At 39.5% G+C, this 16470-nt stretch overlaps 1 protein-coding gene across 3 annotated transcripts in view; it reads right to left on the bottom strand.

The window, feature by feature from the left end:
- Nucleotides 1–757: 757 nt before the first annotated feature.
- The window catches only part of myom1a (myomesin 1a (skelemin)), a 27659-nt gene continuing 11946 nt past the window's right edge, over nucleotides 758–16470 (bottom strand). For 2 of the 3 annotated variants that reach the window (XM_085388371.1, XM_085388373.1), the window contains 25 exons: nucleotides 15830–15954; nucleotides 12984–13167; nucleotides 12641–12815; nucleotides 11402–11523; nucleotides 9785–9981; nucleotides 9543–9669; nucleotides 8806–8990; nucleotides 8552–8666; nucleotides 8161–8317; nucleotides 7859–7965; nucleotides 7707–7751; nucleotides 7312–7448; nucleotides 7056–7200; nucleotides 6603–6662; nucleotides 6450–6517; nucleotides 6221–6346; nucleotides 5528–5608; nucleotides 5153–5240; nucleotides 4990–5028; nucleotides 4660–4765; nucleotides 2405–2568; nucleotides 2240–2276; nucleotides 1983–2005; nucleotides 1660–1715; nucleotides 758–1485 (listed from right to left, as the gene is read on the bottom strand). In XM_085388371.1, coding sequence (XP_085244497.1) covers nucleotides 1216–1485; nucleotides 1660–1715; nucleotides 1983–2005; nucleotides 2240–2276; nucleotides 2405–2568; nucleotides 4660–4765; nucleotides 4990–5028; nucleotides 5153–5240; nucleotides 5528–5608; nucleotides 6221–6346; nucleotides 6450–6517; nucleotides 6603–6662; nucleotides 7056–7200; nucleotides 7312–7448; nucleotides 7707–7751; nucleotides 7859–7965; nucleotides 8161–8317; nucleotides 8552–8666; nucleotides 8806–8990; nucleotides 9543–9669; nucleotides 9785–9981; nucleotides 11402–11523; nucleotides 12641–12815; nucleotides 12984–13167; nucleotides 15830–15954 — 2939 coding nt within the window. In that variant the 3' untranslated portion in view covers nucleotides 758–1215. The remainder of the gene's footprint in view (nucleotides 1486–1659; nucleotides 1716–1982; nucleotides 2006–2239; nucleotides 2277–2404; nucleotides 2569–4659; nucleotides 4766–4989; nucleotides 5029–5152; nucleotides 5241–5527; nucleotides 5609–6220; nucleotides 6347–6449; nucleotides 6518–6602; nucleotides 6663–7055; nucleotides 7201–7311; nucleotides 7449–7706; nucleotides 7752–7858; nucleotides 7966–8160; nucleotides 8318–8551; nucleotides 8667–8805; nucleotides 8991–9542; nucleotides 9670–9784; nucleotides 9982–11401; nucleotides 11524–12640; nucleotides 12816–12983; nucleotides 13168–15829; nucleotides 15955–16470) is intronic. The other variant, XM_085388372.1, reaches the window with a different exon arrangement.

The raw sequence follows: 16470 nt of genomic DNA on the forward strand, positions 1-16470 counted from the left end.
CGCACAGCGGCGGTGCACTCACACAGCTGGTGGGATACTTTCGGTTTGTCTGTGCCGTACATAAATTCATTCACTATACTTGCAGCCAAAATTACAGCCCCTGCAGTGTATTTAATACTATAACTTATGTACAGTTATTATCATAATAAGGTTTGTATCTAGGTAAAAGTTAACTTTTCTCCCTCCTAACGACCTTTCAGGAACTGGGTTACACACAATGACAACAGGTTCTTTTCATTTGACCATCATCAATCTTTCAAACCCTTTTTTTTTTTAAATCTTTATTTATTATTAATTATACTGAGGGCATTTCTGTTAATCAATGAGCTGAAGACGGGAGATTATGGAGAACAAAGGCAACCCTCTCTACAAGCAGGTGCAGTTTTATTGCAAGAGTGCCTTGAAGAGACACAAACATAGATACTGTATTCAGCCTCAGGCCACATGGTACATGAGTGTTTATCACATGGGGGTTTTCTTTATATTTTACCTGAAAAACAACATTCCCACCCACTACCCCCACCCCAGTTCAACGGAATTTCTTCATAGTGTGTGGTGTTCAGAAGTGATTCCAAGTTTTCCAGTTCTGCCTGTACTCCTTTGCGTTCGTACAGTGTGTTAGACACATCAGATGAACCTGTTCTGATTGCTGTGTACTTGTTTACATGGCATCAGTGCTTTTCAGCTCCACCTCTCCTACAAACAGATGTGATCACTGACTTGTAGCTCGCAAGCTGTACAGACATAACATACACACACAGTTTTAGCCATCATATCACTTTATAAGTTGATTGCAATAGCTGGTATAAAGTTAATGACATAATATTTTCCTTTTTTTTTGTTTACAGTGGGGAAAACCCAAAGTGATGTGGTCTGAAATGCCTAAAATTACTTAAATGTAAAACTTTAAATGATCAGAATAGAGTGTTTTGCTTTTGGAGGTCTTCAAGCTGTTTTCAAAATAAAATTGTCAAGTCAAATATCCCCCAAACATGACACATCAAGCACAAACTGCAAGCAAACAGTTATTCTGTTTCACATTCATAACCCTATCCTTAATAAGAAATGCCCGAAACTCTTTAACCCATGATTGTTTTTTTTAAATTCATGATTTATTTATTTATTTGCTGTGTTGCACCGGCACATGCCGGGGTAAAATACTTTGGAGACTGCCCTGTTGTTAATCTTCCTTGTGTCATTACGCTGTGTCATCCTTTAGTCTTTCTTCTCCTCCTTGCTCTCCTCTTCCTCTGGGTTGTACACGCTGACGGTGAACTCGCCGGCCTCTGTGCCATACTTGTTCTTCACCACAAGGGCGTATTTGCCAGAGTCAGCCGTGGAGACGGCGGCGATTGTGATACTGGCGAACTTGTTGTGCTCAAACTTGAGTTTGTAGTGGTCGTCAGATACCAGCACCTTTTCGTTCTTCGTCCAGGACACCTCAGGTACAGGCTCGCCCCAAACGTTGCCAGTTAGGTTCAGGGACTAACGAGTAAATATAAGTTGGCAGGGGATTGATGGGTGTCACACATATGCAACAAGAGAGCTTATCAGATTTTAGAGGTAAGACACACTCATAGAATAACACAAACTAAGAGAGAACAGAAAGAATAAGAGAGTGACACTCTTCATGAATAGAGTGAAAAATTGTTTATTTACCTTGCCCTCTTGGATTGCAACCACATCTGGCAAGCCTCCAACAACACGAGCACGGTCTAAACAGGAAATACAGGTGCAAGTGTCAAACATCAAGGAGAGCTCGTGAGCATTATACTCACCAATGCTGCATTTTTCAGTGGTGTAGTGAAGTGTGTTTTAGCTGGAAATTTCCTTTGTTCACTTTCATATTTCAGCTACAGAGGAGATCTATCCTTTAACCACGCTATATCCAAGTTAAAATTTAAGCGATATCCCAAAAGATGTTACATAATTTCATAGAGTGGTGTCCCTCGGGAGAAACCAGAGAATAAATAGGCACTTACTTCTCTCAGCGATTGCTGCAGCTCTAAGGGAGGAAGGAAGGACACAGACATTGTCAGAAGCTTTCTAAAATGGTATCGTAGTTATTTCTAAGTATGTTCACTACCGGCAAATGTATTTTGAGTGCATCCAAAACAGCCCTCATGTCTATTTTGAGTTTGTGATGGTTGCTGCTCTTTATTTCTGTAAACATCCTCTTCAGACAGAAAAGCTGAATTACACAAAAGAAGGATGGAGTCAGATGAGTTTGTTTACTTACTTGAGCCTTTGGAATTCTTCAAATGCCTCTTCCCATGCTGCACCAGGACAAATCACCAATCATAATTTAGTTACATAAGCACAAAAGATAGACAAAGTTAACAGGATGTGGTTCTTTCTGCGCCTGAAGCGTCTTGCTCCTTTTGACTTTAAAACTTTTACCCACCCTGGCCAGTCAGATCAAAGGCTCTCTTTACACCGTCCTTGCCATCAAAGATGTCCATGCTGTATTTGCCCTTGTCCTTCTCAGTAGGCTCATTGATCTTAAGCCAAAGCTGGTCTCCTGTGACTCCGGACTTAACTCTCTCTGAAGCAGCAATTTTGCCGTCTCTGGTGAAGGAATCAAGAACACAGACATCAAACAATGCCTGACTCCTAATTTATTGAAATGAAAATGTATACAATCCAGTACACCAAGGAATATGACTCAAGTACGGAGCAATACTTGCAGCAGACACTTCAATCTTGCATAATAATCCCTGTTTTGTTTTGTTATTTAAATGTCACATGTGGCAAGATTTTATCCCCATCTATACATATATAATCATGAACATCAACAAGAGAGCTGATGGTTTTAGCCATTTTTTTTACTGTTTCATTTTCAATTTGATTTTCGAATGGCACAATATTACCTCATGTTGTGTACTGCAGGTCTCAGATATGCAAAAAGTGTTGCCATAGTGCACAGACCAGCTTTGAAGGTCTTATACAAAAAACAGTACCATGACTACTATTGTGATACTTTACACAAGTAGTAATGACAACTACAGTACAAAAAAGCAGAGAAGTGTTAAAGAATTTCATGAAAGCAATTAATTTAACTGTTACAATATGTAGATGAATGCTGGAAGAGATATATATGGATGGCTAGATTCATGTTAATTCTAAAAGCAATAGGTAATACAGAGAAATTAGTTGAAATAGCTGAAATTATGAATAAATATTACGCTAAATGTAATTGGCTTAGCTAACTGTGGCATGGAGACTATGTTAACCAAACTTTACAGATTTTAATTGAAACAATATTTAAATAAAATGAACATTTCTGAAACGTGACACGGTGTCAATAAAGTGGTACTTGCAGTGCTTATTTGACTGGTCGGTGTGGTTACATTTGTTACGAAAACTCGACTTTGTTCTGGGGGAGAAATAATAGTTCACGAGTTGCAGATAAGCATACAATTAATATCAACTAACATCAAGTACAACAGGTGAACCCATTTTACAGCAGTCATCCAATTCTCAAATTCTAATCTCACAACGTTTCAGATTGTTGTAGTTACAATCGGAAAATTGTAACTACAACAATTTTCAGATGTGGAAATACATCTCCTCACTATCAGCAGCTTGGCTGTCCTTAAGCCTCTAATAAAAGAAAAAACATGCAGCTGACTGTGAGACAGCTTTATCTTCTTTCCTTTCATGCAGGATTCTCCACAGTATCTCACACAAAAGGAATTAATGAAGGAAGCCCTAGAGCACCTTTCCTAAGGATTTAGAGAATTCAGCCAGGTCTTGTTATGGCTGTCTTGCAGCTCCTTCCGCATCACTTCCCCCAGTGAGGATTATGGACAGTATAAAAGATAGATGTAGCTGCTGGGTCGGAAAAGCAAAGCCAACTGTGGAAGTGCTTTTTATATCCATTCTTTTTAATAGCCACCAGGGGGCAACCCTGGTGGCTACAAAAGGACAGTTGTACTGTACAGTTCCACTTAAGCCTGAAGGGCAGCACAGTAGTTAGTATTGGCACCTCACAGCAAGAAGGTCCTGGGTTTGAATCCAGTCTGCGCCAAGATGGTGATGGTGAGAACATTTAGCTTGAGGTTTTATATGCAAAACCACTTTTTCAGTTCTGCCCACAAAGAGACTTTACCGCACAGATCCTTCCGATACAAAAAAAATCAGTTCAAACATCTGTTGTCTGTTTCAAATTGTGTTTATGTTTTGAGGTAGTTTTGCCTATTTTTTAATGACTTATTTTGTCTTTATGTAAAAGTGATTAGCAAAAATTCTGCAGATAAAAATGTTGTTTTTTGAATTAACTTGAATGATGGATGAGAGGTGAAACGTCTTCAAGCAACTTAAAGAAGTCCAGACGCTTTTCTTTCCAAGCTCCTTAGAATGAACTTGAATCATTTACACATGCATTTATCACGCACTAAGAGGTTTACCTCATAATTTCATGTACAGACTGTATGGTTATAAGCAACATTTTACAATGCTGGTCAGATAATTTTGCACAGTGTCGATAACAGTATGACATCAATCTAATTGGACACCTCTGAGAGTCAAGGTCAAAGACTGTTATCAGCTGCATTTGATTTTAAATGTAGCTTCATGATAGTATTGCTTTGTGTATTTTATAAGTGAATGAGTCTTAAAATAAAATAAAAGATTGCAAACCAGGACAATTTCACATACTTGTGGAGCCAACCAACACGCAGGTCCTCATGGTAATATGTGACCGTGGAGTAGAGGACGATGCCATGCTCGGTACTGAGAACTTTGATTTCGCTGGAAGAGTTAGCTGTAGGGAGAAAAGAGCAAAGACAGGCACTTATTTGCATCTCTTGGAGCTAATATCGGATAATGGTATGCAGTAAAGCATGAAATATTTAGATGTTAATTGTTCGTTCTCAGGAAAAATACTTTGAATAGGCACATTCTGCTTCTTTCTGTGGGCCTCTTTAGTGCGTGGTCTATGTGTTGTGCTTCATTACTGCCTGGTAAGTGTGAATTTTAATGACTCACCAATAACCCTGAACAGCTCATTCATTACAGCTTGGTATCCTGGGGAAAAGCATGACGACAGCAATTAATGTCACATTCGCTGATATTACTTTTGCTTTTCCGCAGCACTCATTTCCACTTTTCCACTTGATTTTCAGCTCCTAAAATTTCTGAGGGAGACTACCTGCATCTGTCAGACTGAAGGTGCTCTTATCTTTGCCTCTCTCATCCCTCAGGAAGACCTCGTAAACACCCGCGTCGTGCTTGGAGATCTAAAATTCAAATTAAAAGTCACATAAGTATCCTTGAAGCAATAATGAAATCCCCTTAACCTCAAAGTGAGGGGAGTGCAATATTATTTTTGGGACAGATAAAAGACAGTCAAATAGCCAGACAGGGACCAAGTAAACCGAAAAGGCAAGCTTTTCTCCCGCCCGTGATGCTGCAGGCGTTAAAGGGAAAACATGGAAAGGACAGAGAAAAACATGGATATGGGAAGACAAGGAGGACACATGGAGAAATCAGGTATCAACTTATGGCAGAAAGATTATGTCCAGACTTTAGGTCTTGGTGGCGGGGGAACGTCCTCTGCAGGTGGTTTTTTCTTTTTTTCTTTCTGTTTCTCTTGCTTAATAACCCACTGTGAATTAGACAGATAAGCCAGTTATTGCAAATGCAGCTGACAGGAGCTCATGCAATGACACCGACCCTCTTCTAATGAGTAATGCTTACACAGTCTCAATGAAATATCAATGTAGCTTCCCTGGCACTGGGCCCTTAGCGTCAAACCAGATCAAAATTCTATCAAAAAGAGTTTTTTTCTTTTCTTTTTTGTGCATGTAAGGTTGCCAGAGAAGTTATATTGATTATTGTTAGAATGAAATGAATGAGTTAAAAGCGCATGACATGTACAATGGAATTACGTGGGTATAAATACGATCGCCGAGTCTCCAAGTATGAAAATTCAGAGAAAGCATTAATTGTAGCAGTTTCGGTACCCACTGCATCTATTCAGATCCCCACAGGGAACACGCTAATGTGCTGACTCCAGCACTCTACTACAACCTGGGAAGGTGAATATTTTCCATAGTGTTTCATCATTTATGAATGTATGTGTCAGAGAGGGCTGGTAGACAGCGCAGCATCTGGTAAGGCTGTACAATGGAAGCAGAGCTGCATCAGCACTCCTGATAGCTCTTTACTCATAAGCTCACAACTCCTCGCAACATACGGCCTCCATCTAATGGCTGACCTTTCCGATATTAAAGGTCAGCTCGCCGTCCTGCCTCTCGATTTTCTTAGCATCCTCATCATCCTCTGCAATCTCAATGCAGTCCTTAGACCAAGTGATCTCAGTCTCTGATCTGACATTTCCAATCTATGAAACAAAGAGAGAGACAGGAAGGAGTCGCTTTACCTATATGCTCCATCTCTGAAGAAATATCAACAGCGCTGTAATTATTCACATTCGTTTCTATTACCTTGCATTTCAGCAGTACATCACATTCAGGGGTAACACTGAAGTCAAGGTACTCGACAAAGTGAGGACCTGAAAATAAATGGAATGATTACACAAAAAAAATTATTTGTTTAATTATCATTAGGCTTACTTGAAGAGGCGTGAGATTTCTTACCTTGTTTCCTGACCCATTCTGCCCTCGCAAATTCTGACTTCTTTTGAAGCTCCCTGAATTCTGGACAAAGAGAAACGTAAATGCTAAAAAACAGATTAAACCCTTATTTTTCACTTCATTCACTCACAAGTGTATTAGAAAATGCGTGCCATAACAAAATGAAAAGGGACAACTGTAAGTAAACGTTGCCTTCTGCTGCCCCTCAATGGATACATAATTAAACTGCAGCACTGGCGATACACCTAGCAGACTGGGAGAAGTCTATATTTACACTGACATTTGCATTGTGTATTTTTACAGCCTTCATTTTCATGCTGTTCTCTTGACTTCGTCTTAACTGCTCAGTACTTTTATGCCATTTTGTCAGTCCTTAAAGTTATAAGTTAGGCTAATCCAAGTTATTATTATATCAAAATGGAAGTCAAAACTGTATTAGCCATTAAAGCTGCTTACCATCTCCAATTAGCACCAGACTGGTTGTACCCTTAGCTTTGCCATCCACCAGGTTAAAGGTGAACGTCCCCTCATCTGTGACTTCCAAAGAGTCCATGAACATTTCAATAATACCGCTGGACTTGTCGAAGTTCATTATGTATTTCTGAAAACAGTGAGGCAAACAGAAAACCTCTGATCCATCAGCAGTAAGGTTACGTTCAATTTAAAACTGGGGGGGGAGGTGTCGGCATTATTATTGCAGCATTATTCCTACCTTTCCCTGAGAAATGATAACATCGTTGAAGACATACTCCACTTGGCAGTCAGAAGTGCATTTCTCCACCTGAGTCCAGAATCGCACGCGACCCTTCTCGAGCAGCTCCATAGCCATTTCGTTCTTAAAGGGAATAACTAGAGAGCACCAGATTTATTAAAGCTCTTGCAGAACAACTTCTATTTTCTTTAGGATTATTGCATGTAGGTATAGATGTAGGGCATAAAGTCACAGTGGGTATCAGCAATAACAGAGTTAAAAACAGGCTTGTAGGCTGCATTTGTTTGAGAAAAGAAGTCATTTTCAAACCATATTTAAACCAACATCTACATTTATTACTAAATAAAACTGAAATTCTGGTCTTGGTAACATCTGTGCTTTGTCCCAATATTCACCAGGGAACTTGTGATCATGGCTGATGTCCAGAAGACGCTTGAGACCTGTCAATTAAGAAAAGAACAACAAAATGGATGAATGTCATGACCTCTGTAAACCGACAGAAGTACTGCACCATGTAATCTGAGACAGCCTTCAAAGGGCGTCTCACCCTCCTCAGTGAGCGTGTAGCTGGAGGAAATGCCGTCAGTGTTGGTGACTACACAGGAGAAGGTACCCAGATCCTCCAGAGAGGGACTATTGAAGATAGCTCTGGATCTGCAGATGATGACACAGCAAGGGAGGAGAGTGGGGACATTTTTTCTCTTTTTAGCTGATATCATCTGGTGACATGGATTCTAATGCTGGGGGAAAATGGTGGTAGTGAACATTTCCCCTTGTGGGACAATTAAAGGATTATTCTATTCTATTCTATTCTATTCTATTCATTAGTGGTACATAATGTGTACTTACTTTCCCCGTTCACTGATAATAGTCAGACGAGAGGTGTCTGTGATCTCTTTGTAGTTCTTGGACCAAACAAACTCAGAGCCCTCCATCATCTCAGAGCACTCAAAGACCATGGAAATCACACCGTCATCATCAACATCCACGTAAATCTCTTTGGTGCCTAAGGGAGAGATATTAAATGGTGAGAGGATCCTCGATATTAGTATTTTCAGTCCTCAAACTCAGAATTTTAGTCATTAAAAGAGTAAATCATCAAAATAAAAAGCCTGGCCATCAGTGTAGAACTGCAAAAGAATGTCAAGTCATGTGTGAGGACAAATTTTCCACATTTTTTTAAGACTGGATAGGAACACTCTGTGACTGACTGCATCAGTTACATAACAGTCTCACTCACCAGGGCGAGTCTGGGCCAGGATTGGACCTAAGACTGCAGAGGGCTTTCCAACTCCAGCAAGATTTTGAGCACGCACGTGGAACACATAGGATGCGCCACCCTTCAGTCCAGTCACCTGATTTAGCACATAACAGGCAGGGGTAAGAAAGAGTCCAACCACCAACTATTAAAACCAGTATTTCACACGTCGTATTTGACATTAAGATATTAATGAACCAATTTTATTCAAACTGAATTATATGCATCTTCCTCACCTTCATGTATTTCATCTTGTTGACCTTTTCATGAACACCTTTCCAGCATTCCTCACCAGCAGAGGCCTCCTTGACGTCCAAGTAGTAGCCATTGACAGGCGAGCGACCATCAAACACCGGTGGCTCCCACAGGACCACCACAGAGGTGTCACGGACCTCCAGTACATGAAGACCAACAGGAACACCTTAAAGATAAAAGTGTTTAAATAATTAATATCAGGGGCTAAGGTCTAATTATATAGACAAAAACCTGGCTTAGCACCAAATTATAATGCTGAGAACTGAAAGCAATATAAAGTGATTTAACTGACTGTTGTCTAAGCAATTTTGCATCAGTCTCTGTCTTGTAAAACATTGGACATAGCACAACTAAAAAAAAAACCTTCCAGATAACCATTTCTGCTAGATAAAGAGAATAGCACTTTTAATCAGTGTGGCTGCTCTTAAAAGTACGCTGAAGTTACCCAGAAAATATAAATATTTTGTCCTAGATATCTGGTAGCATATGATATGGATGTTTTTTCACTTAATTGTAGTGTGTGACAGTGTGTGATTATTAGTTATCATTTCCATATTATTCTTGGTCAGGTCACTGATTAAAAATGCTTTAACTTTTAGTAACCCCCTTACATAAGTTTTTCCTTTCAGTGGATAGTCAGTTATTGGTTTAACCCCTCTGTTACTAATATCTACCAGCTCAATTTTCTGTGTTTCGGTGAACATGTGGTCAGTGATACCTGGGACAGTAATGGTCCATTCTTTGCACTCCAGAGGTGCACTGGGCAGAGAGGGTTTACTCACACCAGCCATGTTCACTGCTCGGACTTGAAACTGATAAAAGAGCCTCTCCTTCAGGTTCTCCGCCTAAAAGAAACAAATGCAAATAGTTAGAGACTAAAAAGTGCCTGCCAGCTTCATTACATGCAGTGATAACATTTTATGTTTTATGAATGTGAGGCTGAAGGAACTTGAAACTTACTTTATAGGAAGTTGTAGTCAGTGCCTGGTGGTTCATTTCATGCCATTTTCCAGCAACGCCTCCCTTTACGGTTCTGTAGTCCACAAAATAGCCCCTGATGTCAGCTCCTCCGTTGTTAGCAGGCGCGTTCCAGCCCAGGACCATGTAGTCCTTGAAGGCCTCCTGCAGGGTCACACCGGTGGGCTTACCAGGTACGGCTGTGATGAGAGTAAACAGGCCGGTCAGTTTTAATTGTGAGAAAAAATGTGAGTAAGCGAGTCAAAACAGTTAACACTGAAATATTAAAACCCAAATTATTACATGGAAAATTAATAATTGCACACAATTTCATACAGACTAGCATTAGCCAAGTATCATACAGGTGTTAGTGGTAATCAGTGTTAAAATATCATGTTAGCTACGACGGTACAGATGAACATCATACATGCAGCTGCATTACACACACAAGAAACACACATTTGTTATTTAGTATCACAATAATGGAAAAAGAAATACTTACACTAAACGCAAGCAGCTGTGAAACTTTCACACTAAGAAATTCTTCAAAGCCAGAACTCATTAAGATCATGCTCTTTAAGAACACAATAGTTTAGTCTTCATCTTGGCCAGGCACTAACAGGCACCCCTAAAGAGTTATCAAACAGCAGAACTCAAGCAAAATTAAACTTACATGCTTAAACCCTCAAACCCTTCACACGAATTAGAAACATTGTAAAACATGACCTGACTGGTTTAACCAAGCCACAAAAAAATATGTAAATACAAAAGTTAAAGGATGGGAAAGTTTCCAAATATAGTGGTAGCAATGAGACTGTCATGCAGGCACATGCAAGTTATCAACTGCACTTTTATAAACATATAATTCATAACCTTTAATAACTCATCCAAGGGACTTCTTCAGTCTCAGCTGACTGCAGGTTTCCCCCGAGAGTACAAGAGTCTCTTTGTACAGTACTCATGGCCACTGAGTAATGGTCATAGCAGATCATGAAACTGAGCTTATTGTTTTCAGGTAACAGTGCTAGTTTTGGTCATATTGCAAATGGGCAGGGATAGCTCAGTAGGTAGAGTGGTGGCCCCATGATCGGAAGGTCGGGGGTTCGACTCCACTGAACGGCTACCCTGAGGTACCCCTGAGCAAGGTACCGTCCCTACACACTGCTCCCCGGGCGCTGCATTGGTAGCTGCCCACTGCTTCACTGGGTGAATGGGTTAAATGCAGAGGAACTATTTCCCTATGAGGACTAACACGCACACTTAAACTTAAATGTACTGCTTATAATGTAGGGGAAACCTGCAATCAGCTGAGTAATTTGGATAAGTGATGAAATGTTTTTCCCACTGAAAATGTTGCGTTCCAATGGACAGAATCAACTTTCTGGGATTTTCTTATTAAACAGGCATCAAGACATAACTCATTAACACATGAGATTTACAGGCAAATATCTGGTAGATTAATTGTATGAGAATAAAATCTCAGCAAGTAAATAAAAAAACATAAAGAGGATTTTGAGTTAGGAGTGGTGAAAGACTATACGTGGATAAGGGGGGACAAAGGGGGGAAAGAACTGAATACTGCGGGCAAAGTGAACAATGAGAAAGAATTATGACACTTACAGATGGCAGCCTGTACAACTACAGCGTCAGAATTGGGGGAGCTCTGGCTGTATCCAGCAGCATTTACTGCCTTCACTTTAAACACGTAGTTTGCACCAGTAATCAGGCCATGACACACAAACCTAAACAGAAAAAAGAGATTCATTAGTATTAATCAATAGGTGGGATCTTTTGTAATATCACAAAAGGTTGATTTTGATACAAAATACTTTAAGCCATTCAAGTTACATTGCTTTTTTTTTTTTTTTTTTTTTAAACAAAACAAAACAATAACAAACTCGAAGTCAGGACCTTCTTGCTAAATCCAGATTAAAAACCTATTTTTATTTGCTGGCCTTTGACCTCAGTGGGTAACTGACCTTTTTTTTACTATTTCTTTTATTTATATTTTATTGTTATTACTACTATGATGACGATGATGATGATAAACAGCTCTCTGAAGGTCCTGCCACATCACTTCACTCAGGTTGAGGTCTGGACTTTAACTGGGCCATTGCAACACCTTGATTCTTTGTTTACCACTGGGATCATCCTGTTGCATGACTCAATTTCAGCCAAGCTTTAACTCAGTGACTGCAAGGTGCTCAGGTCTGTGGGTACAAATCCAACCTAAATCATTAAACCTCCAACATATTAAGAGTTGGGATAATTAGTTTATTCTGGCACCATGTGCTTGGTTTTCTAGAGATGTGGAGCTCTGCATTTATGGTCAAACGTCTCCACTTAGGTTCATCAGTCCAAAGGAGATTGTTTTTGTCCAAAGGAGTCTTGTGGTTTGTTCAGATGCAATACATCTAAGCCATGCTGCCATGTTCTTTTTGGAGAGAAGAGGCTTGCAACCCTTTCAAACAAGCCATACTTGCTCATCCTTTTTCTAGTGATACTGTCATGAACTTTAACGTTTAATATGGAAACTTAGACATGTAGGGTTTGAGATGTAGCTCTGGAGTGATTGTGCTGGATATCCACTCCTGGAAAGATTGTAGCGTTGTCTTAACACACACCTGAATGCTTCAGATCAGTAAACTGGCAAAACATCTGCTTTTATAGAGGTGGTTACACTTTCTCATGTTCAGTTAATCAAGTGCATTTTATTAGCAGCACTTGACTGCTACTTATCCTCTTAATTCCTGTGGAAGTATTATAAACAAGACATAAAAAGATGACATATTTACATGGAAAAATCAGTATCCTCCATGTCTTAGAGCATGCATTAATTGCACCTTTAAACCTGCCCACCTGGTCTGCCTAACAGGCTTATTGTTGCAAGGCATCCAGACATCTGTGCCCACCACACTGCATTCAATATAGTAGCCCACCAAGTGTTGCACATCCTTGGAGGCCCCCCAGGAAACCACCACAGATGTGTCAGTGTTCCTGGTGGCAACCGGGTTGCCTGGAGCTGATGGCAGGTCTGTTAGAGGAAAAGGAAAACACAGAACATCCTATAATGCAGAAAGGCGCTGCAGCAGACTGTAAAATAAACCAGTGACATTGTGATTTTAGAGCTACTATTATTCAGTCCTGAGCAGGTCTTTTTATATGCAGCATTAGTTTTGACACACTTGGTTTGCCAGCTCACCCAGTTTATCTCCAACTATGACTTCTCCTGTGGATTCAGAGGCTTCACCCACGCCGGCAGAGTTGCAGCAGCGTACACGGAAGCTGTAAGATTTACCCTCCGCCAGGTCAAACAGGGCAAAGCGAGGAGATTTGACTGGTATACCAGTGTTCACCCTCTGCCAGGTGTCAGTGCCAGAAATACGCTGCAGTTGACAAAGAACCAGAGAAATGTTAGAGACTGAAACAGATATGAAATTTGACTATATGAAACAGGTGAGGTATGATTATTTATATAATGTCCCCATATGCTTGCTTTCACATATCACTATTCTAATAATAAGTCTGTAGGTCTTTGTCATTGTATTTGTTTAGAGACAAATTATGGGGAATTCAGGTAAAATATAAACATCATTTTGTTTTCAGTTTTCTTTTGCATTATTGTTTGTTTTGCATAATGCACTGTATGACCAAAGGAAATCAATTAGAAACGAGCATTTTTACACTGGTGTATTTACTGTGGAGCTTTCATTTTGCATTGTCTCTGCAAAATATGTTGACCCCTCACATTTACAAGTTAAATTGTTGTAGCTATCAGCAGTAAATAGTTTAAGAGCGTCAAAGGAGAAGAGTTAAGACTTAGCTAAGTGATTAGAAACTTTGTTTTATTTGCCATAATGATTTTAAATATAACAAACGATATAACTGATTCTTCTCATCAGTCCAGTAGTTTGACTCATATATATATATATATATATATATATATATATATATATATATATATATATATATATATATATATATATATATATATATATATATATATATATATATATATATATATATATATATATATATATATATATATATATATATATATATTAGGGGTGCAACGATATTCGTATCGATATTGAACCGTTCGATACAGTGCTTTCGGTTCGGTACGCATATGTATCGAACAATACAACATTTGTAATTTCTTTTATCAACTTTCCTTCTGACAATGCTGTCTGTGTTGAGCACTCAGTGAATCTGCGTTCGACTACTCCGCCTAGGGTCGACAGTGCAGCCTAGGCGGAGTAGTCGAACGCAGATCCACTGAGCGCTCACAGACAGCATCGTCAGAAGGAAGAGCGCAGGGAAAGCTAGCGAGACAGAAGTTAAGCTCTCCTTACAACATGGACCTCCCCCACTCTCATTCAGATCTGGCGTTTGGAATTATTTTGGTTTTCATGTGACGTATGACCCTGAAGGTAAGCGAGTCATGGACTAAAGTAAAACAGTATGTTGGATGTGCCATGCAATGCTCAATTACATAAGATAAGATAAGATAACCTTTATTAGTCCCACACGTGGGAAATTTGTTTTGTCACAGCAGGAAGTGGACAGTGCAAAAGTTATGAGGCAAAAATTAGAATACAATAAGAATAAATACATAGGTGGGAACTAGTGTGTTAGCGCAGTTAGCTCGTTAACGTGTTGGCCGTCTAGCCCCATGCACGGGGCGATCGGCGGTAGCTCGTTAACGGAGATTTGCCGTGTTGTGGCGTTAAGGTCATTTCAACGAGATTAACCTGAAAGCACTAGTGGGAACACAACGAATATGACTGCACATTTACGCCGACATCATCCTAGTGCAAAGACAAGTGGAAGCAGAAAAAAAACAAGCAAGCATGCTACTAACTTTAGCCGAGTCATTTAGACAGCTGTTTAATATGCTGCTGAGAATATAGCCCAGAAGAAGCGGATAGTATAGCTTTTATTTTGGAAAGAGACATTTCTCTGTAATAAACTCTCTTTTCCAAAGATGAGTGATTCCTCAATCAGATACAGGGCTCGCAATATCGCTAGCCCAACGTCCCGGGGCTAGCAATTTTTTCAGTCGGGCTACCAAAATCTATCTCTGCCCTGCCCGTCGGGCTATTGTAGGAAGGAAAAATATATGTCAATGCTTTTGCATTCTTTCGGAAATGTAGCTGGGTAATTATGTCATTGGCATCGGTGAGCCACTGTCAATATGTGACATATTGAAATCGCGTTTGAATTTGCGCTTGTTTTTTTGCTTTCACTTTGCAATCGCGCGAACTGTGTATAGAGAGCGACAGCACTGATCTGTGAGTGATGATGATTTGCGCACCAATTCCTCTGACATCGTCTTATTAATCGTTAGCTTACTATGCAAACATGACAAGTGAAATCTCCCGCAGCTTAAACATGTGAGAGGTTGATCGCGCAGAGAATCGCTGAGCTTATGTGAGTGCGCGTGTAAAAGCAGCAGGATTTATATTTGACTACGATGACCTGGATGACTGAGAACCTTCACAGACAGATATATATTTTAGTTCTGCTGAGCCAAATAAGACAGGTCAGGGTGAAGAAGTGACAGCCAAAGAAAAGCTTACCACAAAACGGAAAAGTTATGACAAATCAGACTATAAGGCAAAAAGAAAGTGCAGCTTTATGGTTTCATGGACAAAATTATTTCTGTGGCTGCAATATGACGAGCTAAATAACCAGGGCTGCACATAAGTGGTCCGCAGGTGCGCATTCGCTGTCAAAATAAAAAACACGCACAAGGGTTAGGGTTAAATTTAAAAACTGTACTTTTGAGTTAAAATATATATTTATAATTTTAATAAATGACAAATTAAAAAGGCATGAACATTTTTTTGTATCGAAAAAATATCGAACCGTGACACCAAAGTATCGAACCGAACCGTGAATTTTGTGTATCGTTGCACCCCTAATATATATATATATATATATATATATATATATATATATATATATACATACACACACACACACACACACACACACACACACACACATATATTTCTATGGGACAGTTTTGAATGTTTTTCTCACCTTCTCAATGTAATACATGACTCCTTCATGACCCCTCTGGGCTGGAGGCTTCCAGGCAAGTACCACATAACTTTTAGTTGCCTCAGTAACCACAACATCAGTTGGTTCTCCTGGGACTACACCGACTGAAGAGGCAAGAAGATACTCATCATTTAGACACGACAACTGCAACTAGGTAAGTGCTGAAGTGACTGTACTGACACCAAAACGCTAATAGCAAAACCACATGATCTATGCAGACTGTTCTCTCAGTACAAACAGTATTTTACTATATAAGCTTTTCATGTATTAAACATAGTCTAAAGTTATAAGACTGACCAGATATCTGATGCTGATATTTGACTGATTGGATGTATGAGGTTGTTTATTCCTACAGTAATGAGTCTGAAATTTACAGGAATGAAGCAACTGTTTAAAAAAAATGGGGAAAAGAACTGAGACAATAATAAACCAATACCACAAATACCATATCCCAACCTAACCTATTACAAAGACTGGGGTGGTAGTTTTCATAATCAGACACATGCAAATTCCTGATTTTGACAACTCTGAATTTTTTGTGAAGTTTGAATTTCTGATTAAAAATAGCACATTCAACCCCCTTAAACATTAATGAAAAATAGCTTACAGTTCCCCTTGAG

The sequence above is a fragment of the Rhamphochromis longiceps genome, linkage group LG18 (genome assembly GCF_057381845.1).
Source record: "Rhamphochromis longiceps isolate RC_006_pf linkage group LG18, R_longiceps_female_GT1.1, whole genome shotgun sequence".
Lineage (NCBI taxonomy): Eukaryota > Metazoa > Chordata > Actinopteri > Cichliformes > Cichlidae > Rhamphochromis > Rhamphochromis longiceps.